The sequence below is a fragment of the Mustela putorius genome, unplaced genomic scaffold, assembly GCF_011764305.1.
Source record: "Mustela putorius furo isolate JIRA1106 unplaced genomic scaffold, ASM1176430v1.1 tig00000145_pilon_pilon_pilon, whole genome shotgun sequence".
NCBI classification, from domain to species: Eukaryota; Metazoa; Chordata; class Mammalia; order Carnivora; family Mustelidae; genus Mustela; species Mustela putorius.
This window is the reverse complement of record NW_025421294.1, coordinates 47,952,176-47,975,034: the sequence shown is the minus strand read 5'-3', so window position 1 is coordinate 47,975,034 and position 22,859 is coordinate 47,952,176. Positions and strand designations below refer to the sequence as shown.

Below are 22,859 nucleotides of genomic sequence, written 5' to 3'. Positions count from 1 at the left end.
TCTAGAAAATATGATCTCTGCTCAACATCAAGCAGTGGTCAATTGGTAGAAAGACTTTCATTCTTTTTTTTAAAGATTTATTTATTTATTTATTTATTTATTTATTTATTTATTTGATAGAGATCACAAGTAGGCAGAGAGGCAGGCAGAGAGAGAGGAAGGGAAGGCAGTCTCCCTGCTGAGCAGAGAGCCCTATGCGGGGCTCGATCCCAGGACCCTGAGATCATGACCCAAGCCGAAGGCAGAGGCTTAACCCACTGAGCCACCCAGGCGCCCCAAGACTATCATTCTTAAGGGAAACTTGCAACAGCCTACCATGGGCAGGTCTTATTACAAAATCCCCCAGGAAAGGATATTTTTTTCTCTGGCTATCAGGGCAGGCAGGGTTGAGAGGATAGCTACCTTTTGCTTCTTTCTAGGTGTGTCATTACTGAAATGAGAGGGTGATTAAGGACTCCCTATCTTCCCTCAAGTCTTTCAGCAAAGTGCTCTGCTGCCTAAATATGTTAAAGTCAGTGCACACCTTCACTGTAGAAGATCTGAGCTCCCGTGGTCCTTCCTAACTGAGAAAATGGCTTAAAATCACTAACCTTCATGGAAGGCAAGCTAGTTAAAAGGGAAAGTCAATTAAAAATCTTTAATTTGGGCAATAAACAGATAAGCACAATTATTACATCAGTCGATGATGCCTTAAGCCAGAGTTTTCAATGGTCTGCTGTGCACGGCCGTCATGTGGGGGATCTTGTTAAACTGCAGATTCTGATTGAGTTTATGGTAGGGCCTGATATTCCACATTTTTAACAAGCTCCCAGTGGACAACGAAGAGGCTCACCCACATATCATACTCGCCATGGTAAGCACTTGGCTGGCCACTAGGAAATGATCTGACACTCAGTTTAGTAGGACTTAGGGTTCAGTGATTTGGATAATAGACAGCCAGGAATATCTTTCATCTGAAATATTAATTGGAAGAATTCATTTCTGATTCTTTGGCTTTGGTATTTTCTATTTACCAAAATAAAGGCACATACTTCTTTTCACATACTCTTTTCTATTAAATGCCTCCTACTCATCTTGGAAATCCTTTTAAGAAGAGATTTTGGGTATCAGAAGGTATCAAAGAGAGAATGGTATAATTTAATTCTCTAATAAAGTCTCCTGACCTGCTCAGAAGACCTTAGCATAAGCCTAATTTTGGATTCCTTCTCTTTCCTCAGCAGTGGGATGTGGGAATAAATATTTTAAGAACAGGTCAATAATTTTGTGAATTCAAAGATCACCCAGCATGATAAAATTCTAAATTGAAAAAAAAAAAGTTGGCCTTGTCCAACTTGAATTCTAAGAAAAGGATTTTGAAAGCGACTCTTTGGCAACCTTGAGAATGATGTGACTTGTCACAGGAGAAAAATATTTTTGAGAAGCTCTTTTATGTTTATGATTTCATTTGAACCTATATAGGAAAGGGAAGGATGAATTGCCTAGGTCCTTCTCTGTTTACTGTTCAGCTACTGTGATCATGCATGCTCCACAATCCATGTTAGTTTTCCTCCCAAATTTTCATGGGAATGCTAAAATTATTGTGCCAAAAAATAGTTCTGAAAACTCAGGGTTAAAGAAAGTTTAAAAGATCTGTTGACTGCAGATCTTCTTAGAGACCTTGCTATGTTGATGTACATTGGACCCTCTAAGAGGGGTCCACAGGACAGTTTTTCCAATCAGATTTGACAATGAAACTTGTTTTCTAAGAACTATCTCTTGAGATAAGCATTGGCACACTCTGTCTTGAGAAATGCTGATCTAGGGGAGCTGGGACAAAGTTTGCTTATCAACTCTAAATTAACAAAATATAATAATCTCTCATCATCTTCAAGATGGTAAAAATGGGTATGGGTGTAAAGATGCGGTGGGAAGTTTCTATAAATCTCTGTTAGTAGAAACCCTTTTGGCAAGGTGAAGGTTTTATAGTCATTAAGGGTTAGAGGGAAAACTAAGAAATGCTTTTTAAAAAAAATTTATTTTTTTACTACTTATTTTTTAAGATATCAAACTTCCCAACAAACCATATCTGTAGGTGCTCAAAATCTTCTCTGAGACAATAGTGAAATATTCTACTTCTATTCCTCAGTTTTCATCTGTAAAATGAGGATAGTAATATCTACTTCATAGGGTGGTTGCAGGGACTAAAAGAGACAATGTATGGAAAAGCACAGGCACATCTAAGAAGCATGGAGATGGTAGTTCTGTTCTTTTTATTAAAAGTGGTTTTTTGTGAGTGCTTGAGGTGACACCTCCCCTTTGTCATACAGGTCTTCAAAAAAGCTGGTATATGGTAGGCTCATGGCATGATCATATGGGAGAGCATTTAAAAATATGCATGCCCGACCCCTACTCAGTTCTAGAGAGCCATAATGTAGTGATAATGGGGAAGAATGCATATATATTTTTAAAATTTTCTTCCTGTGGTGAAGATGGTACATCTTGAACACCTGTAAGATATTTGGACCAAATCCCTAAATTGTGATCCTACGTCTCCTGCAGTAGTCCTCGAGTATGTTCTGTGGAACAAAAGTTCTCTGTGGTGAAATGGTTAGAGATGCTACATACCAGTCTCCATCCTCTCCCCTCCTTGAGCTTTCTTAAATTACCTGAGATGTCAGGCAGTACTCTGTGAGATTTTGCAACATATATTTATCCTGCAACTCTCCATGTCTGTCCAACACATTTGAGAAATGCTATAGTAAAGAGTTAGAAGAGAATTCTACTTATGTTCAGAGATCTTTTCACGCTGACATAAGGGAGAAGCAAGGTAGCAAAGGGCAGCCCAAATTCCTCCTTCTTAGAGAGCTGTCTGAGGCTACTTTTTAATTTTTAAATTCTAATTATTTATTTATTTATTTAAAAGAGTTTATTTATTTGTTTGAGAGAGACAGAGAGAGACCAATGGAAAGACTGAACCTGCAAAATAGCAAGAAAAAGCAGATGGCAGCAAAGTGGTCACGGTGGTTTCCATGCCCAGGGTAGTAAATACAGCTGAGGTAGCAGTAACAGACCATTTATTATGGGCCTACTATGCACCAAACCTTACATTTTGTTCCTTACTTTCTTCATCTCCTCTGAATTTCAGAGCAGAACTAGGGAAGAACTATGTAGAGGTCAGAGAACAGGTTTCTGTGGACTGAATCAATCATACCAAAGAGATTTTTCAAGAACTGCTCATCAGGTGCTTGGAGAGAGGCAAAGTGAGGTATGACAAGTTGTCACAGTTGTCAAGTTGTCATTGAAACTTCTCTCAAAAAGTTTCCATCTGGATAACTGAACTCTTTCAAGAGAATCTCTGAGGAATGAAGCACTTGCCTTCTTTCCCCTAAATCCCGGACTCATCTAATTTCTCTCCCACCAAAGGCTGACAGAGTGAAGAAACTGATAGAATTTTATTCTTTTCCACAGGCAGAAGAAGGTTCTAGATTAAAAACCAACCCTTCCAAGAGGAATTCTAATTGAAAATTGGAATATCACATCTAGTTTCAATTTATCAACACATATTGCCTCTGAACACCACTGACATTTACTGCTAGCTATTTACAGGCTTCTTACTATGTGTATACCTTTATGCTAAATAATTCCTATACATGTCCTTTAGTCTTCAGAATCATCCTATGGAGAAGGACTATTTTTGTACCCATTTCCCTGATGAGGGAATAAGGATGTGAGAGAGTAGTAACTTGCTTGAGGTGAGAATACTAATAAATGGTTGGGTTGAACTTTGAGTTCAGTTCTGTCAGCCTCCAGAGCCTGGGCTCTTAACCACCAAACAGTTGTAACTTCCTTATGATGTCTATGGTAATGTAAGTATATGGGCATTAGCTAAAAGTGATGATGATCATTCCCTATTTCTCAAGGAGATAAGGTAAGATGTACACAAGTGGAAAAATAGTTAGCAATACCTTCCTGTAGCTTATACTGGAGTCAAAGTAGTTCTGGAGAAGATTCAAAGAGGAAGTGATTGAGGGAGTGGAGCTGGGGAGGATGGGCAAGGACTGCATAAGCATGGAAAAGTGAGTTAGTCCTAAAGGTAACTGAAGAGATATTAGACTCTTCAGAGCACAGAACACAGTTTTCTTAATAGAGTGTGACCCCACGTAGGAATTCTGAGGCTTTCAGGAAGTTAGTCAACTTTCCTAAGACTATTTCCCCAACTGTGATAAAGGGATAATAGCCACCAAGAGGCTGGCTGGGAAGATTAAGTATAGCTAAGTGTTTGGGAAAAGGAGGCATCCCCTACTCTTTCCTCTAGCTATCAGACTAAGTTCAATTTCCCAGTAGAGTTGGCTTGCTTCTCCCCTTTGACCTCATGTATTAAGATGTTAGAAAGAGCCTTACCTGCTGTGAGAAGCCCTTCACAACACGTCTTTGTTTGAGGTTTGTTTCTCCATCCAGGTTGGCAGTTTCCAGGTGGCAGATCCCACTGGGGTCTGAGGAAAAGAGGAGGAGTATGTCTGCTGGGATGATCTCGTTGCATTTCATTTGGATGAAGTCTCCCACACGCACATCCTTCCAGCATTTCTGAACGTAGCTCCGCTCTTTTCTTGGGTAGAAGAACAATAGTGAGTTTTAAGATTCTCTAGAGAATTAATAAGTGAAGGGAGGAAGGCCTGGCCTGTGCCTAAATATCCCTCAAGCAGCCTGTCACAAGATTGTTTGGTGTTCTACCTTGCCCCAAATAACCACCATCATAACTCTCTAGAAAGGCTAAGTATGGTCTAAAGAATCCCACTAATAGAAGATCTGTCCTCATGAGCCTTTAGAGTTTTGATTGACTGTTGGCTGTAGACTAGGTACTATGCTCAGCCTTGCTTCCTAGCAGAAGAAAAAAAATTAAAGGAGAAGGTGATTACATAGTCATATTACTTTAGTACTCTTGATAGACATCATTTTCCAGAATAGCCAGTTATCACTGTAGGAAGCAGGGTTGCAAGGAAAGGTTGTTCAGGAAAGAGTGTTTCTGATTAGGAAAGTGGCCATAGGAAAGTGAGGATATAAACCATTATGTAGAAAGATCTGGGATGATGCTGAAATGGAAAACTCTGGGCAGTCAGGGAGTTAGAAAGATAGCACCAGAAGTTTGACGGGATGGGACTCATGGTAATCATAGAACCAGAGGGTTAAAGAAATCCCAGGAAATTATGAACTTTCTCTTCCCACCCCATTTATCAAGCTCAGATATGAGTGGCAGCAATAATCACAAATGTAGCAGCATATCTACTGTGCCAAGTACTAGTGATAGTTAATATTGTCTTTATTTGTATAATAGCTTACTGAAATGAATATTATTAGGCCCAGTTCACACATGAGGAAATCGAAGGTCAAAGAAAAACTTCCCAAGGTCTTAACAACAATATCTGAAACCCAAGCCCAGATCCAAGTTGGCACCCAGCCCCACAGTTTTCAATGCTTGGAGATCCTACCTTCTCAAAAGTATTCCCCTCTTTCCTCAGGTCTCTGGTGGTCTCAGCTTTTGCACCATCAGCAATAGGACTCCCTACTACCCAAGCCAAGACATTCCATTTCAAGGAGCTCTCGTCTTAGAAAGTCCTCCTTCTATTTAGCCAAATACTGAACTAGTTCTGCTCTCTTGGGTAATCTATTCCATCTTCTACCATTTTGTAAATATTTTATCAGGTATTTCTGGGAGCCTTTTGGATTTGCCAAGTCAAATTTAATTCTCCAAGTGCCCTTCATGACTCCTGTATGACAGTTTCAAGGCCTGTCCTGAAAGTGTGGGCTGTTTTGTCTAGGGCTGTATTTGGAAATGTTCCTCTTTAAATATGGGATTTGGAACCAAACCAATATTGTACACATGGTCTTTTCAACTGAGCCCAGCTGGTTTTCAGCTGGGTACCTCTGAGCCCAGTCAGGCCCAGGGAAGCAGGGTCTTGGCTGTTTTTCTCCACTGGTGCTGAGTCCCCCTGGCATGTTAATGTTTCTGTTGGAATCTGGGTGCCCTGGTCATGACAAGGCTACTCTTTCACAGGAAAAGAGATGTGACTGGAATTTTGCTTTTCCTTTTTAACTTCATAAAAGTCCCTAAAGTGGGTAAGGGTTTGAGGTCTTCTTTTCTTCTTTGGTGCCCTCTGGAGAACCTCAGATAAGCCCTGCTAAGACACCATTGTTCTTGTCATAAAAGATCTATGCAGAGGCTCTCCTAATCCCCTGAAATGAGTGTGGTTTCATTTGGAAGACCAATCAAGGAAAGGTCTGATCTGAATCTATAAGATAATCAGGGACATTAGTACTGGGGAGCATCTTGCCATGCTAAAGACCCACAGAATTCTGTGGACATTCCCATGGCTCCAGAAAGCACAGTAAAGCAGCCACTGGTATAATCAGTCCATGGGCAATATCATCCACATGACTAATGCCACCACTTCTGAGGATTTGGGCGGGTAATGCACCTGTGGCATTTTAGTAATAGTAATAGTGCTTCTTTCCATGGAAAGACATTTAACAGGTTTCTAAACACTTTTTTGATTCCATCAACTTATTTTACCACTTGTTTTTCCTGTAAAGAATAGGGACAGTACCCCTCATTTTTTTTCTCAGTGGCATTTTGGAAATATACCTGTTTGTTTCTTGATGTATTTGGGGTGGCTACTCCTCCGCCAGAAATGTGAATATTACTGTCAAATAATTCATGGTCTCTCTGCTGATTCCGGGAAGGATTTGTTTTTTTTCTTCAGAGTATAAATGTTTGAGTATAAGGCCACCTAAAGGAACTGGAATGGCCCCTACTCTCTGTGGGAGAAGGAACCTCACACAGTCAAAGAAAGACTAGCTTTCTCTACTGCTTTTGTTGTTCTTCTTTTTGAGAGGGCGCTTAAAACAAAACAAAAAATTCCTAAATGTTATAGCAAAATTCACCCAAGGAGTAAAGGATTATCACTCAACCTGTCCACATTCTTCCCCACCTCCCAGCTTTGACTTCTGTGTCCTATCAGGGATAGTGGGTATCAGTTGATCCCTATAATCTCAGTGTTCTGCCTGGTATTTGAAATTGAGTTTAGTGAAAATGCCTTAGATTCTGAGCAACATCCTCATTGCCAAAGCTTCCAGAACACACTGGTTCAGAAGATTTGCAAATGCTAGTTGGAATTGCTGCATACATAGGCATATCAGAGGCAAGGCCAGCATACCCTCATCTATGAACACTGCCTTTTTTTTAGTAAAAAGATTTTTAAAATTTATTTGACAGAGAAAGAGAGAGCACAAGCAGGGGGAGCAACAAAGAAAGAGGGAGAAGCAGGCTCTCCACTGAAGAGGGAACCTGATGCAGAGCTCTGTCCCAGGACCTTAGGATCACGACCTGAGCCAAAGGCAGACGCTTAACCAACTGAACCACATAGTCATCCCTCATTCTTTCACCTTCTAATAACAGACTCCACTGCTTATTATGGGCTCTGGGCTCTTAAGGTTATGGACGAGGGAGAGTTATGGAGATGAGCTTATGGTATATACATTTTTACAAGCAGTCACTTCTGTGAGCTGGGATTGAATGTTGTCAATTTCCACTGGGATGCTGGGTATAATGAGGTCAGGGAGCCACCCAAGATGCAGAAAGTCAGACCAGTCTCTGATTTCTATTATTCCTCAGATCCTAGGGAAGTCACTGCCTTACTAGTAACTATCACTTCTGTCTTTCCTTTAGGTTAATCCTTTCTTAGGATGACATGTGGAAGTAAAGAAACATTCTTAGTCCCTGTTGTAGGCCTATCCTATCTTATGAAAGAGACTGCCCATCTTTGTGAGTGTACACCTGAAACAGAGGCACATATGCCTTGATGCACACAACCTATTATGTGTGTCTGGGATAATGAAGCTATAGAATCAACATGATTTGGGGATGTTAGCTTTAAAAAACCTGGTGTGTGTGTGTGTGTGTGTGTGTGTGTGTGTGTGTGTGTAGGGATATGGTTTAGCAATAGCTGATACATAATTTGATGAATTATATTTATATTAAATCAAATATAGTTAGTTCTAGAATCAGAGTCAAATTTTAAAGAAATTTTTGGAGATAAAAAATCAGGTATTTTGGAGATAAAAATATCAGGGTAAAAAATGAGACATTTCATTGTTTCATTTGGCCATTTTGTGCTGGTCTCTTGGTCCTCTGGGTCCATTTTGTCTCCCCAATAGTCAGGAGTGTGAGTATGTTTGTGGGAAAGGCAAGGATGCATAGCCAAACGGGGTCCAGCCAGAGGAAGTGATGAGTGGCTGAGCCCAGCTGATGCGGAAAAGCAGCATGCTCCTGCATTGAGTGACACCCAGATGTGGCCAGCAGCTGGCTGGGCGCCACCTGAGGAAGTCATTCGGAACAGCTGCCTCAGGTGGATGACTCCACGCGCTCTTGATCACCTCCTTGCTCAGTGAGTCCCACCTGGGAACCGACTGCTATTTTAGTTTCATGGGGTGTTCACTGCTGTTTAAAAATAAGACAAATCAACATGGCTTGGGATGAAGACTCCATCTGGCAGATTCTGCTTCGAGGAGAAATTAAGTGGAGCCGTGCTAAATGGCTTTCCGAGAGGAGATGGGGCTTATTAAGAGGGAAATAAACAGCAAGAGAGGTTTGTAACCAACTGGATGCCACGGGGAGGCAGGCAAAAGGAGGGGGATGGGGAAGGAGCGGAGGCTTAAGGCTCCATTCATCAAGTGTGTGGGTTTTACAAAAAGAGTTTCAAGGAACTAGAGGAGAGAGGATTTCTCAGGAGGTTTGGTTGTCTGTGGGACTATCTATTCAAAACAGGATGATGAGCTGACCTCAGCTGTCCTTCCAGAAGCTTGAATGGCAGATGTAGAAGAATCCACATTCCTACCCCAGGGTGGAAGAGGAATGCCAGGGAGAATGAGTATAGTGGAGGGGTTAAGGGTGGGTTTGAAGTTCCGCGTCGCAGCTTATTACCCATGTGAACCTTGGAAAGTTATTTAACCTCGCGGAGCCTTTGTTTTTTCAGTTGACAGTAATAGGTGTGCTTGCCTCAGAGGCTTATTGGAAGGTTTGGTGACATGACCCATGACCGGGACTGAGCTCGGGGCTTTGCACTTGGTAAGTACTCAATAAATACAAGATCCTTTGAGGATGGTGATGATGATGCCGATGATGAGGACAGGGACAATGACGATGGTTCTTAATATCATGGTGAGGGCTAACTCCCTGCTCTGCCAGGCCCAGCGCTTCTCCTTCACAGCTGGGACACCCATTTTATGCCCATGATTGCATTTTATGGCAGGCCCAGCGACACAATATGCAAACACAGGAAACTCTAAAAACTGAATCCTTTTCCCAAGTTCAGAAAAGAGGGACTCAATCTAGCTGATTGAAGACTTAGGGCTCTGGCTACTGGCACAAACTCCCAGGAAAGAATACCCTTAAAATCAGTGCTGTCCACGGACAACTGGGTGGCTCAGTTGGTTAAGCAGCTGCCTTTGGCTCAGGTCATGATCCCAGCGTCCTGGGATCGAGTCCCACATTGGGCTCCTTGCTCAGCACGGAGCCTGCTTCTCCCTCTGCCTGCCATTCTGTCTGCCTGTGCTTGCTCTCCCCCACCCCCGATAAATAAATAAAATCTAAAAAAAGAAAAAAATCAGTGCTGTCCAACAAGTTCATTTGCAGATGATGACACACTGATTCTAAAGTTGATACAAAGGGGCAAAAGATCCAGAATAGCCAACATACTATTAAAGGAGAGCAAAATTGGAGGACTATCACTATCTGACTTCAGGACTTCAAGCTGCAGTAATCAAGGCGGTGTGGTATTGGTGAAAGAACAGATAAACAGATCAATGGTACAGAAGAGATAACTCAGAAGCACACACACACACACTCTCAACTGAGCTTTGACAGAGGACCAAAGGCAATAAAATGGAGGAAAGATAGTCTTTTCAACAAATGGTGCTAGAACTAGATGTCCACAGACAAACAAATGAATTTAGACACAGACCTTGTACCTTTCCCCCAAATTAACTCAAAATTTATCATAGACCTAAATGCAAAACACAGAACTATAAGACTTTCAGAAGTTAACATAGGAGAAAATCCAGATGACCTTGTATATGGTGATGAAAATCTTAATGAACAACAACAACAACAAAATAGGAGAGAAGGGATTTGATGGATTTCCAATTCTACTCCTATTATTCAGGTAAGGAAACTGAGGCTAGGAGTGACCTGGCCAAGGTACACAGTAACAAAGCTTGCTCTAGAACCTATACGCTTTCCATGGTGCCAAGGAAGAGAACTCAGGGCCCTGTGGCTGCCTCAGGAATACTTGTAATGTCCTATTGGTTTGCCAGTGGTGTGTTGAGGTAGAGGCAGTACCAGAGAATGGTTAAAAGTTTTGGAGTCAGGTGAGCCTGATTTGAAACCTGGAACTATCTCTTACATGTGGTACTGCCCTGAATCTACTGCCTTATTGTCTGACCCTCAATTTATTCATCTATCAAATAGGACAACTGAAATAAATTCTATAGGTTATAGTGAGAGCTAACTAAAATAATGTATGAGAAGTGTTTAATGACTGCACAGCAAATGGCAATTCCTACTGCTATTATTATCATTGTAGTTATTATTAGCTTGGAGCAAACAGGTTCACTGCTGTGGAGACGGTAGACTAGAGAGGGCGAAATTGTCTATTTTTATGATCTCATATGAATGAGGTGTTTTCTTCTTCTTCTTCTTTATTTTCCCCTGGGGGAGGAAAGTGGCAAGAAGGTATAGAAGATTTGAAAAGGGACAAAGAGATAAAGGGTTGTGTGGCCTCTGTCCCTGACCTGGCTCCAGGAAATAGAACAGAAGCTAAAGCATTTACGTTAAAGACAGCCTGAGCCGGGCTTGTGAGTGCGCCCTGCCTGGCTGTTCCTTCCCCTCTGTATCCACCTGTCAGCTACAGCCCACAAGTGAGAGGGCTGATTCAGGCTTACAGGACTAAGAAAAGTACCAGAAAGGGATAGTGGGGGCCAGAGGAGTGGCAGGGTACCTTGATTTCTGGTTCGACTGGAAATATTGAGAGACACAGTGACAGTCCCTATATCTGAGGATGCTTAGGCATTTCTCGGGGTGGCTTGAAATTAGGGTGGGAGAACATGTCCCAAATCAGCAGTTTGGGGTTAAGTGTCACTAGGGTATATGTATTAATGTGACCTCACCCAGAGGCCAATGAGCCTAACACAACCAGTCACGTTTGTTATTAAAGTCCTTCTTTATACTGAGAGTCCCATCTTTGTATCAAAGCTCCAAGGGACAGTCCACTCTTTGACCTCTTTGTGCACACACCTGTCCCACACAGAAAGCAGAAATGAGCACAGAATGGCACAAAGCAGTGATGGCCATTGAAACACCATGCTCAGGGGATAAGAGACGAACAGGTGCAATCCATCAAGGTCACATTCCCAGATTATGGAGAAGCAGCCTGGGAGTACTGAAGGCACGAGAGGTCACCCCAAAAGCCCTTCCCCGAGCCACTGCAGATGTAAATGTGACCTTTCACTTTCAACTCTGGGCACTGAATATCAGTAGTGCACCTCTCTCTGCCCCATTTCCTGACATTCTGTGGTCCTATTTCCTAACTGTTTCATGTCTCTTTTACTTTGAACAATGTAATAGACTTGTGGAGAGGTGGGATGGCCCCTGAGCTTTATGTTTCTGTTCCTACATAGGATCTGGTGGGGGATGACTAGCATATGGGGAAGTGTTTGGTAAGTATTTAGTAACTGATTCTGTGCAGATTTGTTTTGAATATGAGGCAGCAGAAGAGAAGCTTTTCCTAAACTTTTAGCCATTTTGATATCTAGTCTCTCTCTTTTTGTTATGGACTTGCCAGGGGGAGACTTCTGGTAATACACAACACAACACAACACAACACAATACAATACAATACAATATGCTTATCTATCTTCTGCCCAGCACTTAAGCTACATTACTATTTAGCTACTTTATATTACCTAATAACGAAACAATCTTTATTATTACCATTATCTCCATTTCATAAAGGAGAAAGCAGGCCCAGAAAGGTTTTCTAACTTGCATAAGGTGACACAGGTGTGTCTATTTGGACATATAAGTGACAGACATGGAAGCTTCATGGTTTGATGTGGTCTCTTGGTTCTGTTTGGGAGTGAGCTACCATGCAGATGAAGCCTCAGAAACTGGTGACCTAAACAACTAGAGCCAGGTTGAAAATAGGAGCCTCACCTTTTGGAACTGTGAGCTCCTTAACAGAGGCTATAAATCCCTACCTGCCGAAATATAAATCATGCCCATTGACATGAGGTCAGAGCTTCGGGGACACCTGGATTCTTGTTTTATGACTCCTCCATCCACTGAGTCTTGGAGAAGACCTAATGCATTCGATGCTGAAATGACAAGTTGAATTGGCCCAAATAGTTTATGGCCTTCTGTGAGCTCAGGGGAGGCAGTGGGGGTGCTTGGGGTGCTTGTAAAATTGACGCTTCAGAGCGGAGCCTAGTTTGCTGATGCTAAATGCAGAGCAAAGATGTGTGGGATGAATGCAGTGGGCTGCGGAGCCATAAACTCCAGCCAGCGGTGCTTTTCATGGCCATGCTTCAGATGACACTAGACATTTGTCTGTTGTTTGCATTTTTCAAATTTTTCCCTCAGGCCCATTTTGTTCTGTTCAAGAGCTTGGAGTTCAAGTTCTTTAGCTATAGAGTTTGTCTTCTCTCATGTGGATTCAAATGCCAGCCATTGGCATTTCTTCCTTAATCGTCTTGGGTCAAGCTCATGGTAACTCTTGGCTATCATGATTATAGCTAACATTTTCTGAAGGCTACTGAGCGTCAGGCACTATGCTAAGCATTTAACATACATTCTCTCAATCAGCACCCACAGCAACCCAGGGACATAGTTTTAGAGAAAAGTGTTTTTATGTATCTCAATGTTGGAATACCCCTGGCAAAGCCTGAATTCTGTCTTATCAACCATCTCCTCTCCTTCAGGTTTTCCAAAGAGCCATTATTTCGAGGAAATAATAGTGAAAGCCATTATTTCGAGGAAATAATAGTGAAATGGGGTCCAAACCACTGCCTTGTTAAGAACCACACATGTATGACATTCTAATGCATGCTCTGTGTTAGAAGTTGGGTTGGACAAAGTGCCCTTGGTTGTGGGCTAATCGAGGCCATCTGGATCCTTTAACTGAATGTGACTGTTGGTGTGGGTGTGCTTAGGTACTCTGTGAAAAGGGAGGATGGGGAGAGAGGGCCAGGTTCCAGAGGGGATTCTTGATTTCAGGTTTCAGATTCTGCCACATTGAATAGAAAGAAGGGAGCAGAGCCTTGTTTTTCATTACTAACATGAGTGATTCCTCCCTTGCATGTGTGTGGAGTGTAGCATGAAAGTTAAAGACTCAGGCTGGGCCTGACGCTGAAAAAATTAGAGTTGAAGTCACTGGAAATTAAGGAAAAAAGTACTTAGTACTACTTATGGTGCAAACAGGAAGTTAAACAATTTATAAAGATGATCTCATTCCCTCCGCAGTTCCCTAAGAATTGGGAGCTAGTATTGTTCCCACTTTATAGGGGTTGAAATGAAGTTTCAAGGGATCAAATCACTACACACAGTCACGGCTTTGGTATGTGGCAGTTCTGGACAATCCTAGGTCTGAGGCCAAAGTCCTTGACGCCAAGCATCCAGTAAGAGGTCGCATTTTAAATGCCATCGTTAACACTCATTTTTCACCCTCCTTTGGCACGCAATGTATAGTTTGTTTCTATAGCTCTGTTATTTTCAAGCCCTCTGGTACGTCAACTGTGTGTCTTTAAAAATACGCCATAGAGATTATGGCCACTCTTTAAAGATGAGACAAATGGGGCCCCAACTGCTTAAGTGGCTTCCCTGATGTCGTACAGTTAATTAGTGGCAGACCCAGGACCAGGACTTCTGGTTTCTGCATTCTCAGGCTTTCCAGTAGGGGCTCTGGCATTAAAGGTGACTGACATACAACTAAAAACAGGTTGTAGGTCAGGCCTCTTTCTTCCCAGTAGAGATGGTCACTGCTGGGAAATCAGGCCCTCAGTGCCATGCTGTCGGAAGACTGGCCACTCTCCTGTAGTGTCTGTTACAGTGGCCACCTGACTTCTAGGCAAGAATTGGTAAAAAAGCCAGAATTTCAAAATCTCTAATCTGAGCCATTCTTCTAAATTTCTGATGTTTCTTGATCGTGTTTTTTTGATACCAGCATAAGCCACACATACAACCTTTAGTTGACGCATGAACAGGCTATGAGCTAAAATGCATTTCCTCTGTCCATTTAAATGCTGCTCATGTTCTAATGCCTCTTGAAATGTCATCTCTTCAGGGAAGGCTTCCCTCGACCTTGATGTTTTCTGCAGGCAGATGCATCACCTCATCCCCTTAATGCCTGTGCCCTTTGTGCATATGCATGGGACAAGGTAGCTGTTTACAAGTTCCTTGTGATCCCTGGACTGAGAACCCGTGGGATCTTCTCAGGGCCTACTATGTGGTGTACACACATAGATCCCAAATGAACATTTGGGAACAAATGAGTGACCAACTGCTGCTGAGACATGGGAGGGCTTTAGTTTCATTATCATGTGGGAACAAACCTCATCGCAGATCTCCTCTGTTCACACCCCTGCTTCCTTACTGCATGTTTTCTGAATACAAACAAAAATTTACTAAGCTGAATGGAAGGATAGAAATCTCTTGCTGGGTATGGTTCCTAGATTCATTAAACTGAGCCCTGGGAGAAAGTAAGCTAATACAATTCTGAAGCTAATCTCTTCTTGAAGTCATTCCATAAATCTGATTAATGGGTCACCTTTATACCACAAGCACAGTTGCTATATTAAAAGAAAATGCTCTAACAGGATTGTAATTCTGTTAACAAGGCTTCTGCTATTTGCAAAAGGAGTCTTTCGCAGTATAAACAAGTCTGGGCTGCATGATGCATAGAATTGGGTTGAGCAAAATTCTAAGGGCCCTAGAATTCAGTGACACTCATGTGTATGTATACACACACACACACACACACACACACACACACACACACACAGGCAGCATTTCTCAAATGTGTGATGCTGAGACAAAATAGATAGAGCTACTGCCTGAGATATAAGCTTTTACATGGTTCTCAAAAAACAAATTGTCCTCTTAGATATTGTACTCTTTGCCTGATGCCCTATCATGTGGCATCAATATTTGGCAAAAGGAAATGTCCTTCTGCATCCATCAATTAAAGTAATAACTAACATTTACCTAGAATTTCCTAGCTTCCTATTCCAGGGTCTTCTATAGAATCAATAATTGATTCAGAGTTGGAAGAACCTTACTGAACCTTACAGAGTGTCCCTAAGACTATATGCTCCTGTTAATATGTGCAAAGCAATTTACAAAGAGTTTAGGCTCAAACATATTTTAAGAAGACGGTATTGAGTCCCTAGAGGTGGTCTCTTCAATATCTGTTCCCCCTTCTCTTAGAAACTACTTTATTATTATTATTATTATTATTTTCATTTGGGTTTTACATCTTCTCTGGGTAGCACATGTGCATTCAGGGAAATGGTCTTCATGCTGGACTGTGATTCAGTTAAATTTAGTTCACATAATCCTGTCTCCTACTCAAAGGGATTGGTTCAAGAATGAGCATGTGAACCATTGGGGTCACTGAGGTGTGAGGAGGTTTGGGAAAACAAGCTTCCTTGCCCTTGCAAGAATACTTCCAGAAGTACCTTTCTTTTTCCCTTTGTGAGTTACCACATGCAGACGTGAAGGCTGGAGCTGCTGCAGCCATTTCACTGCCATGAGGGAAGTCTGCCAGGGGTAAAGATAATGCAGAGGAAACTGAATGAAAAGGACAGCTAAGTTCTAGATCTAGAAAGAAGACTGAACTATATATGATCACCTGACCACCTCAGAACATTTGTAGTGACTTAAACCAACAAGTCTATTTGTTGCTTAAATTTGAATAAGGGAGTTGAGGGGAATTGGAAGGGGAGGTGAACCATGAGAGACTATGGACTCTAAAAAATGATCTGAGGGTTTTGAAGGGGCAGAGGGTTGGAGGTTGGGGGAACCAGGTGGTGGGTATTAGAGAGGGCACGGATTGCATGGAGTACTGGGTGTGGTATAAAAACAATGAATACTGTTACGCTGAAAAGAAATAAAAAATTAAAAAAAATTTGAATTGGTTTCTGCTGCTTACAGTAGAGAGTAGTCCAACAGACACAACTGAATTAAACAAAATTGGACAGGTTACTTATGGAGTGTCCTCCTAGGACCTTTATTATATTGCTGTGCAAGTTAGATTCAAGAGAAATGTCAAGTATTTCTCGAATTTATTTGGTTGTGGATTCTCTTCCTTCAGAGCCCATTTCACAGGACAAGATCTAGTCTGACTCCCAAGTCTTACAAAAGTGGAAACAGATCCAGAGAATTAAATGACTTTTCTAAGCTATTATTAGTAGTCAGTCATAGATGTGGGCTTCAAGTTTAGATCTACTGAATACCAGGCCTGTATTCTCACTTCAAAGTTACACCCCATCCCTGCGCAAAGAGGTTAAGAGGTTCCTTCACTGAAGATGAATCTCAAAAGAAGATTCTAATTATTCTTTTTCAGAGACTCCAGATTCCTAGGGCCAGAGGCTAAAGCAAAGTTTGAAAATTAGGGACTCACAGGCAAAATAACTTCAGGCCAAACAAATGGGCATGAAGTATTTGAAAAAATTATATCAGATTATTTCATTTAAATATCAGGTTATTTAAAATAAAAATGTTAACTTCTAAGCTCTTTTAACAAAATTCAGATAATCTGGCAACACTAGGTCTGTATTTCCATATGGTGGTCAGCTCTGCCTCCTGATATGAGAATGTGGGTCCCCCCGTTTGCCAGAGTGCTCACCATTCCCTCGCTCATCCTAGCACTGATGCGGAGGATCTGTTCCCACTTGTTAGTACACAGATAATATCGCTTTCCTTTTTGTATCTAGTCCACTTCATTCATTCAATTACCTGCTTGGCCCTGTAGTCAATTATTTTGTTATATTGAAGAAGGTAAAATTCCCCAAATTGAGATGTTAATATATGTTAGAAAAAAATTTCCAAGTTAAGTAAGTTAGGAGCAACACGGAGTTAAGGATGGACAGATTTCTTTATGGTGTCTCTTTTCTCAGTTCCCTCATGGAGCACAGGTTAGGAGGGCAAATGTATTATTTTTTGATCATAAATGCCTTTTTTTTCAGAGACTACCTCTTTTTCATTATTATTCCACTGAATACATTTTGGGAAATACTGCTATTATAAAACCTCTTATGTCCCTCACTGCCAGTGAACCTGTGGACCAAGGTCCCTTTTTGCTAGGATTGCTATTGCCTCCGTTTTTCACTGTTCCCTGGAAGCTATTTGGAGAACAGAACAACAGTGTGGCCTATTTCAGACCAGCTCCCAGCACAGGTCAGTCTAGGGTTTGATCAACACTGAGATTATTCCCAGGAACAGGCCCATGACTCTAGGAGGCTTAGGGCAGAGGATTTCTGGCAGATGAGGGAGAATAGGATCAGGCTAATTGAGGTGTCCACACTCATTCTTCCCTAAAGAAACAGTTTCCTGGCTTACCCCTGTATGTCTTCTCTGAGAAAAACAACAAAGGAGAAAAGGAACAAACAAAAAGTGATGGGATGGACTGGTTGACAGTCTCTTCAAAGAAAGGCAACCTGACAATTATTTTCCCTTTCTTTATAATTTTATTATTCAAAGGTGAAGAACGACTAAATCTCATCTCTAGATGTTCAGTGTGCTAACGACAATCAAGACAATTAGATTTAGCTGAACACACACATACACACACACACACACACACACACACACACTTCCGATTAACTTCTTTAGACATGCAGCTGTGGCCCTGCAAGCAAAAAGACCAGAAGTACAGCTACTGCTGAGGGAGGGAGTAGAGTTTTTCATAGAGGTGCCCTGGAACAAATGAGTCCCTTGTATTCAATGGTCTCTTATAGAACCTTTCATCGGCCAGCTCCAAGTCCGTCACCCTCCATTTCCCTGGGGAATAGAAACCCTCCTGAGACGGAAGCCACTAAAACGCTGTAGCGCACACCTTGAAGCCAGTCCTTTTCATTTTAAGAGTGACCAAAGTGATGGCAGAACGTCTGCTGAGTTGAGGTTGATAAAGTCAGAGGGATGGTGCCCTTTGAGAGAATGGATGTTTTCCTCACCTGCCAAAAAAGTCAAGACCGTCCCTGCTCGCGACTCAGTCATCAATGGCTTCAGACTGCTAGCCCAGAAAGCTCTCAGTCACGGCAGGCAGTTGCTCTGCAAGCCCAGACTTGACTCCCTTGCTTCTTTGTTGGCTACATGTGCAGTCATAAAGTTAAGACCTACAACAACTCTTATCTTTTTCTCTTTCACTAAAGAAGGATATGGATATGACTGACCAAGTGCATTTCCTTTCCCTAACAACCATCAGTGGAATCTTTGTAAAACAATAGCATGTATGAAATAACTTTGAAAAATGTGGCAAGACCGGTGGTTCACAGTTTTTGCTTTTGTTGGGATGACATCAAAGAGAAATCTTAAGGAAAGCCTTGATGATGGAGCTAACATGAGTTTTATAGTCTAAAAATAAAGCAATTACAGCTTGTGTATTGAGCATTTATTATATATCCGGCATAGTGCTAAGCACTTTCCAATAATGCAATTCTCACGATCACCCCAGGAAGGATTTCAATTTTATAGGTGACAAAATGAGGCTCAGAGAGTTTGGGTCACCTGCCTAAGGTCACGTAGTTAATGAGCAGTTTGATTCAGGCAGTGTGTGTTTCCAGTGCATCTAATAAAAAAATGCTCTACAGCTGTCCTGAAAAAGAGTGATGCCTGTTCCATCTAAAGTTCTCCAGATATGCTCCAGTGCATAGTAACACCAGACTAAGAGCGGATGAAAATTTATGCAAAATTCTTAAATGTTAAACACATTTGAAGCACCAAAGAAAATATCACATAATAAAGACCTCTTAATTTTAATAAACAGCGGTTTCAAGGGGTGCCTGTGTGGCTCAGTCTATTAAGTGTCTGACTCTTAGTTATGGCTCAGGTCATGATCTCAGGGTTGCAAGATGAGCCCTGCCTGGAGCTCCATGCTCAGTGCAAAGTCTGCTTGTCCCTCTCCCTCCCCTCACTTGCAGACTCTCTCTCAAATAAATAAGTAAATAAATAAATAAAAATCTTTACAAAAAATAAGCAATGGATTTAAGACTCTTTTTTTTTTTTTTAAATCTGGTTTTTGCTTTTAGATCATAATTCTGACTGTGGAGAATTAAACAGCTTCACTGAAATAAAATAATGCTCTCTCCCTATTCCATCTCTATCAACCGTAGCGGTAGTGGCAGAAGCCATAGAAATATCAGAGCTGGGCCCACAAGACTTCCCCAGTGGGTTTTTCTTTACCTGCGATAGATGATACACTCTTGGTTATTGATCACTTTATCAGATTTGTACCTCCGGAGGTCTTCCCAAGCATCCTTGATGGCAGTGACCGCCAGAATGATACAGATTGGTATCATGCTCACCTCAGGCTGGAAAGCATTGACCACAGGGACAAAATTCAGAACCACAATTCCCAGAAAATAGAGATTGGCAAAGCAGTGTAGCTGTTCAAAGATGTTCTTGGGTATGAAGGACAACACAGTGTACTTGCTGGTCTTAATTTGATTTCCACAATAATGCCTGTTGGGATTCTCTTTGCAGGACCATCCTTCAAAGGGCAGGTTGGAGACTACCACTCGTTTCTTGTCTTCTTTCCTTTTCCGCCCTTTCTTCCCTTCCTTTCTCATCTCGGCTCAATTTGTCTCTTTAATTCTCATAGCACGGCACATGAGTTCCCCATAAAAGAATTTTTCCCTAATCAGTCCCATTGTTGAGCTGCCAGTGAGTCATGTCCCTGACATCTTTTACTTGCCTTCTCTGCTGGAAATTTCTCTCTCTTCTTTCAAAAGGAAAATTAAAAATAAAAAGCTGATTTACAAACGCCAGGTGAGAAATGACAAGGAAAAAGCTTGCAGAGAACAGGTGTGCACCTGCCAGGCCACTTCCTTCTACCTCTTGAGACTCCGCCTCTTGGAATATCGACAGCACCCATGGGGATCTTCCTTTTCCACCCAGGCAGCCAAGAGCAGGTGTGCCGACTCTAGGTCCTAAAACCTACCTGGTGAAGTTTTAAAAACAAGAAGCCTCAGATGCTTTAAAAATGGTATATATAAAAAATGGTATACATTTTCTTGTATGGGAGACATAGCCTGTCACTCACTCTCCAAAGAGCTGCTCTTAAACTTGGTCTCCTGAGATGATCTAGTCAATTTTATTAAAAAAAAATTTTTTTTAAAGATTTTTTAAAAAGATTTTTTTTTTTAAGATTTTATTTATTTGTTTGACAGAGAGAAATCACAAGTAGATGGAGAGGCAGGCAGAGAGAGAGAGAGGGAAGCAGGCTCTCCGCTGAGCAGATAGGGGACTCGATCCCAGGACTCTGAGATCATGACCTGAGCCGAAGGCAGCGGCTTAACCCACTGAGCCACCCAGGCGCCCCTTAAAAAGATTTTTTAAAAAAATTATTTATTTGACAGACAGAGATTACAAGTAGTCAGAGAGAGAGGGGGAAGCAGGCTCCCTACTGAGCAGAGAGCCCAATGCAGGGCTCGATCCCAATATGGTAATATCATGACATGAGCCAAAGGCAGAGGCTTAACCCACTGAGCCACCCAGGTGCCCCGATCTAGTCAATTTTAGACATCAATTCTTGAGCTTCCAACTGTACTATTAATAATGTGACATTTTGTATTTAATAATTTGAATGTTTATACATGTTAATTTAAGGTATCTAAATCTCAATATCACTGACATTATTTATTGTGGACAGCTGTCCTGCATGGCACAGGCATTTTCCTTCCCAATATGGCAGCCAAAAATGTCTCCAGGCATTGTCAAATGTTCCCTCCTGGGAAAAACTGCCGTGGTTGAGAGCCACTGAATTAAGTGAACTTAAGAAAATAAAATGTGAGAAGAGAGACCAACCCTTTGAAAAGGCTGGTGAATATGTATAACCTATTTGCAAGAAAGCAAACAGAAGAATGATTTCTCTTACCTTTCATATATCCAGATGTTGGAGCAGTTGATCTCTCTGTCAAAACGATGTCTCTTGAAGTCCTCCATGCCATCCTTGACCATGATGATAAACAGCACAATGGCCAATGGTAACATGGTGATTTCTCTGTGGAAAACTTCCATGGAGGGTATCCAGTTCAGAATCACCAGGAACAGGAAATAGAGGTTAGCCCATCTGGAAGGAGCAAGCAAAGTGTAAGGGAAAACCACAGAGAGGAAAGTATACTCTCCTCATTCCTTCTTCCCTACTGTTGTCCCTTACCAACAGAAATGATATTCTCTTTCAGTGTCACCTGGAATTATGGTAAGGGCTTTTTAGCCAAATCTAGATACATTAAAACTTGAATTGTTCACTAGTTGTGTGACCCTCTGGAGCTTGTTTCAACTTGTATAAAATGGGGATAGTACTACCTACTTTTAAGGACTCATATAAATATTACAAAGGATAATATTTGTTACATACACAATAGAGGGTTCTCAGTCATGGTACTTGCTCAATAAATGATAGCTTGTAATAGTAATTACAAAATTTAGGATGATAGCTTGGTATGTATTTTGCTTTATAAATAAAAGATGATCTTTCATATATTATCTTGAAGGTATGGCTTACATTTTTAAGTCTTCCAAGTGCATTTTGCTCCTTCTTGCCACTGTGAAGTTCTGTTGGCAGGAACATTCCCCTGGCTCCCTTCCTGACTTCTGTTTTTATCCAGTTAATGCATTCTCCTCTTTCAGGTTACTTTAATTCAATTGTCACTTCCTCCTGGAAGTCTTTCTTAACTTTCTTAACTAGGCCAGATCTCCCTCCTATTCACTCTAAGATCACCACATACCTCTCCTTGGAAGTATCTCTCTAAGTTCTAATTTTATATCAATTTATGTAATTCTTAAAATTAATGTCTATCTCTTCTACTAGAAAATAGTCAGGACAATCTCTCTCTTTTCTTCCCCGCATGTATCTCTAGCAGCTAATGCATGGCCTAACACAGAGTAGAATCTAGTATTTATTGAATGAATGAATGAGCAAATGAATGACAAGTCTTTTCAAGGTTTATGCATTTGGATATTAAAGGCTAGGTGGTTCCGAGGGCAGCATCTTTGTTTCAGAAATACCAGCAAATACTTGGTTAAAGCACATATTACTCGGCCAACTGGTTGCATACCTATGAAACTGCTCAAAGAGATTCTGAGGCAGGAAGGTGAGGAAGGTATATTTGGTCGTGCAGATTCTGTTGCCAGAGTATTTCCTGGAGACCGCTGCCCAATCTTGGTGGCACATGCTGTTGTTGGGGAACACGACCCGCTGCTGTGTCAGGTTGTAGCTTTGCCTCCTTCTATCTTGGGACAACAGAGGTGTGACTTCTGATGGAGACTGGGGGAGACCATCTCTGACTCGCCACTGCCACCGGTGCCAAGATGAGTCCACTGAGAGAGCCATTTCTGACAGCAAGCTATGGTCTGAAAATAGACACAGGCAGTTGCCATGGTCAGAAGAAAATAAGTGGAATATTGGCTCACCCACTTGTTTACCCATCCATCCAAAGTAGATTCTGGGATACAATGTGAACCAAATAGGTTCAGTCCCCATAAACCATATGTTCAAGAGTGAGAGACATAAAGCAAATAATCATGTAAATAATACACAACTAACACAGTGGTA

At 41.5% G+C, this 22,859-nt stretch overlaps 1 protein-coding gene across 2 annotated transcripts in view; it reads right to left on the bottom strand.

Moving 5' to 3' along the window:
- Positions 1-22,651, bottom strand: part of ATP10B (ATPase phospholipid transporting 10B (putative)) — a 102,230-nt gene extending 79,579 nt beyond the window's left edge. Inside the window, exons 1-3 of one of the 2 annotated variants that reach the window (XM_004737682.3) lie at positions 22,363-22,651; positions 21,180-21,374; positions 4,381-4,585 (exon numbers count right to left, since the gene is read on the bottom strand). In XM_004737682.3, the coding sequence (XP_004737739.2) occupies positions 4,381-4,585; positions 21,180-21,374; positions 22,363-22,637 (675 nt within the window). In that variant the 5' untranslated portion in view covers positions 22,638-22,651. Of the gene's footprint in view, positions 1-4,380; positions 4,586-19,486; positions 20,093-21,179; positions 21,375-22,362 lie in introns of those variants that run through there. The other variant, XM_045075635.1, reaches the window with a different exon arrangement.
- Positions 22,652-22,859: the final 208 nt, after the last annotated feature.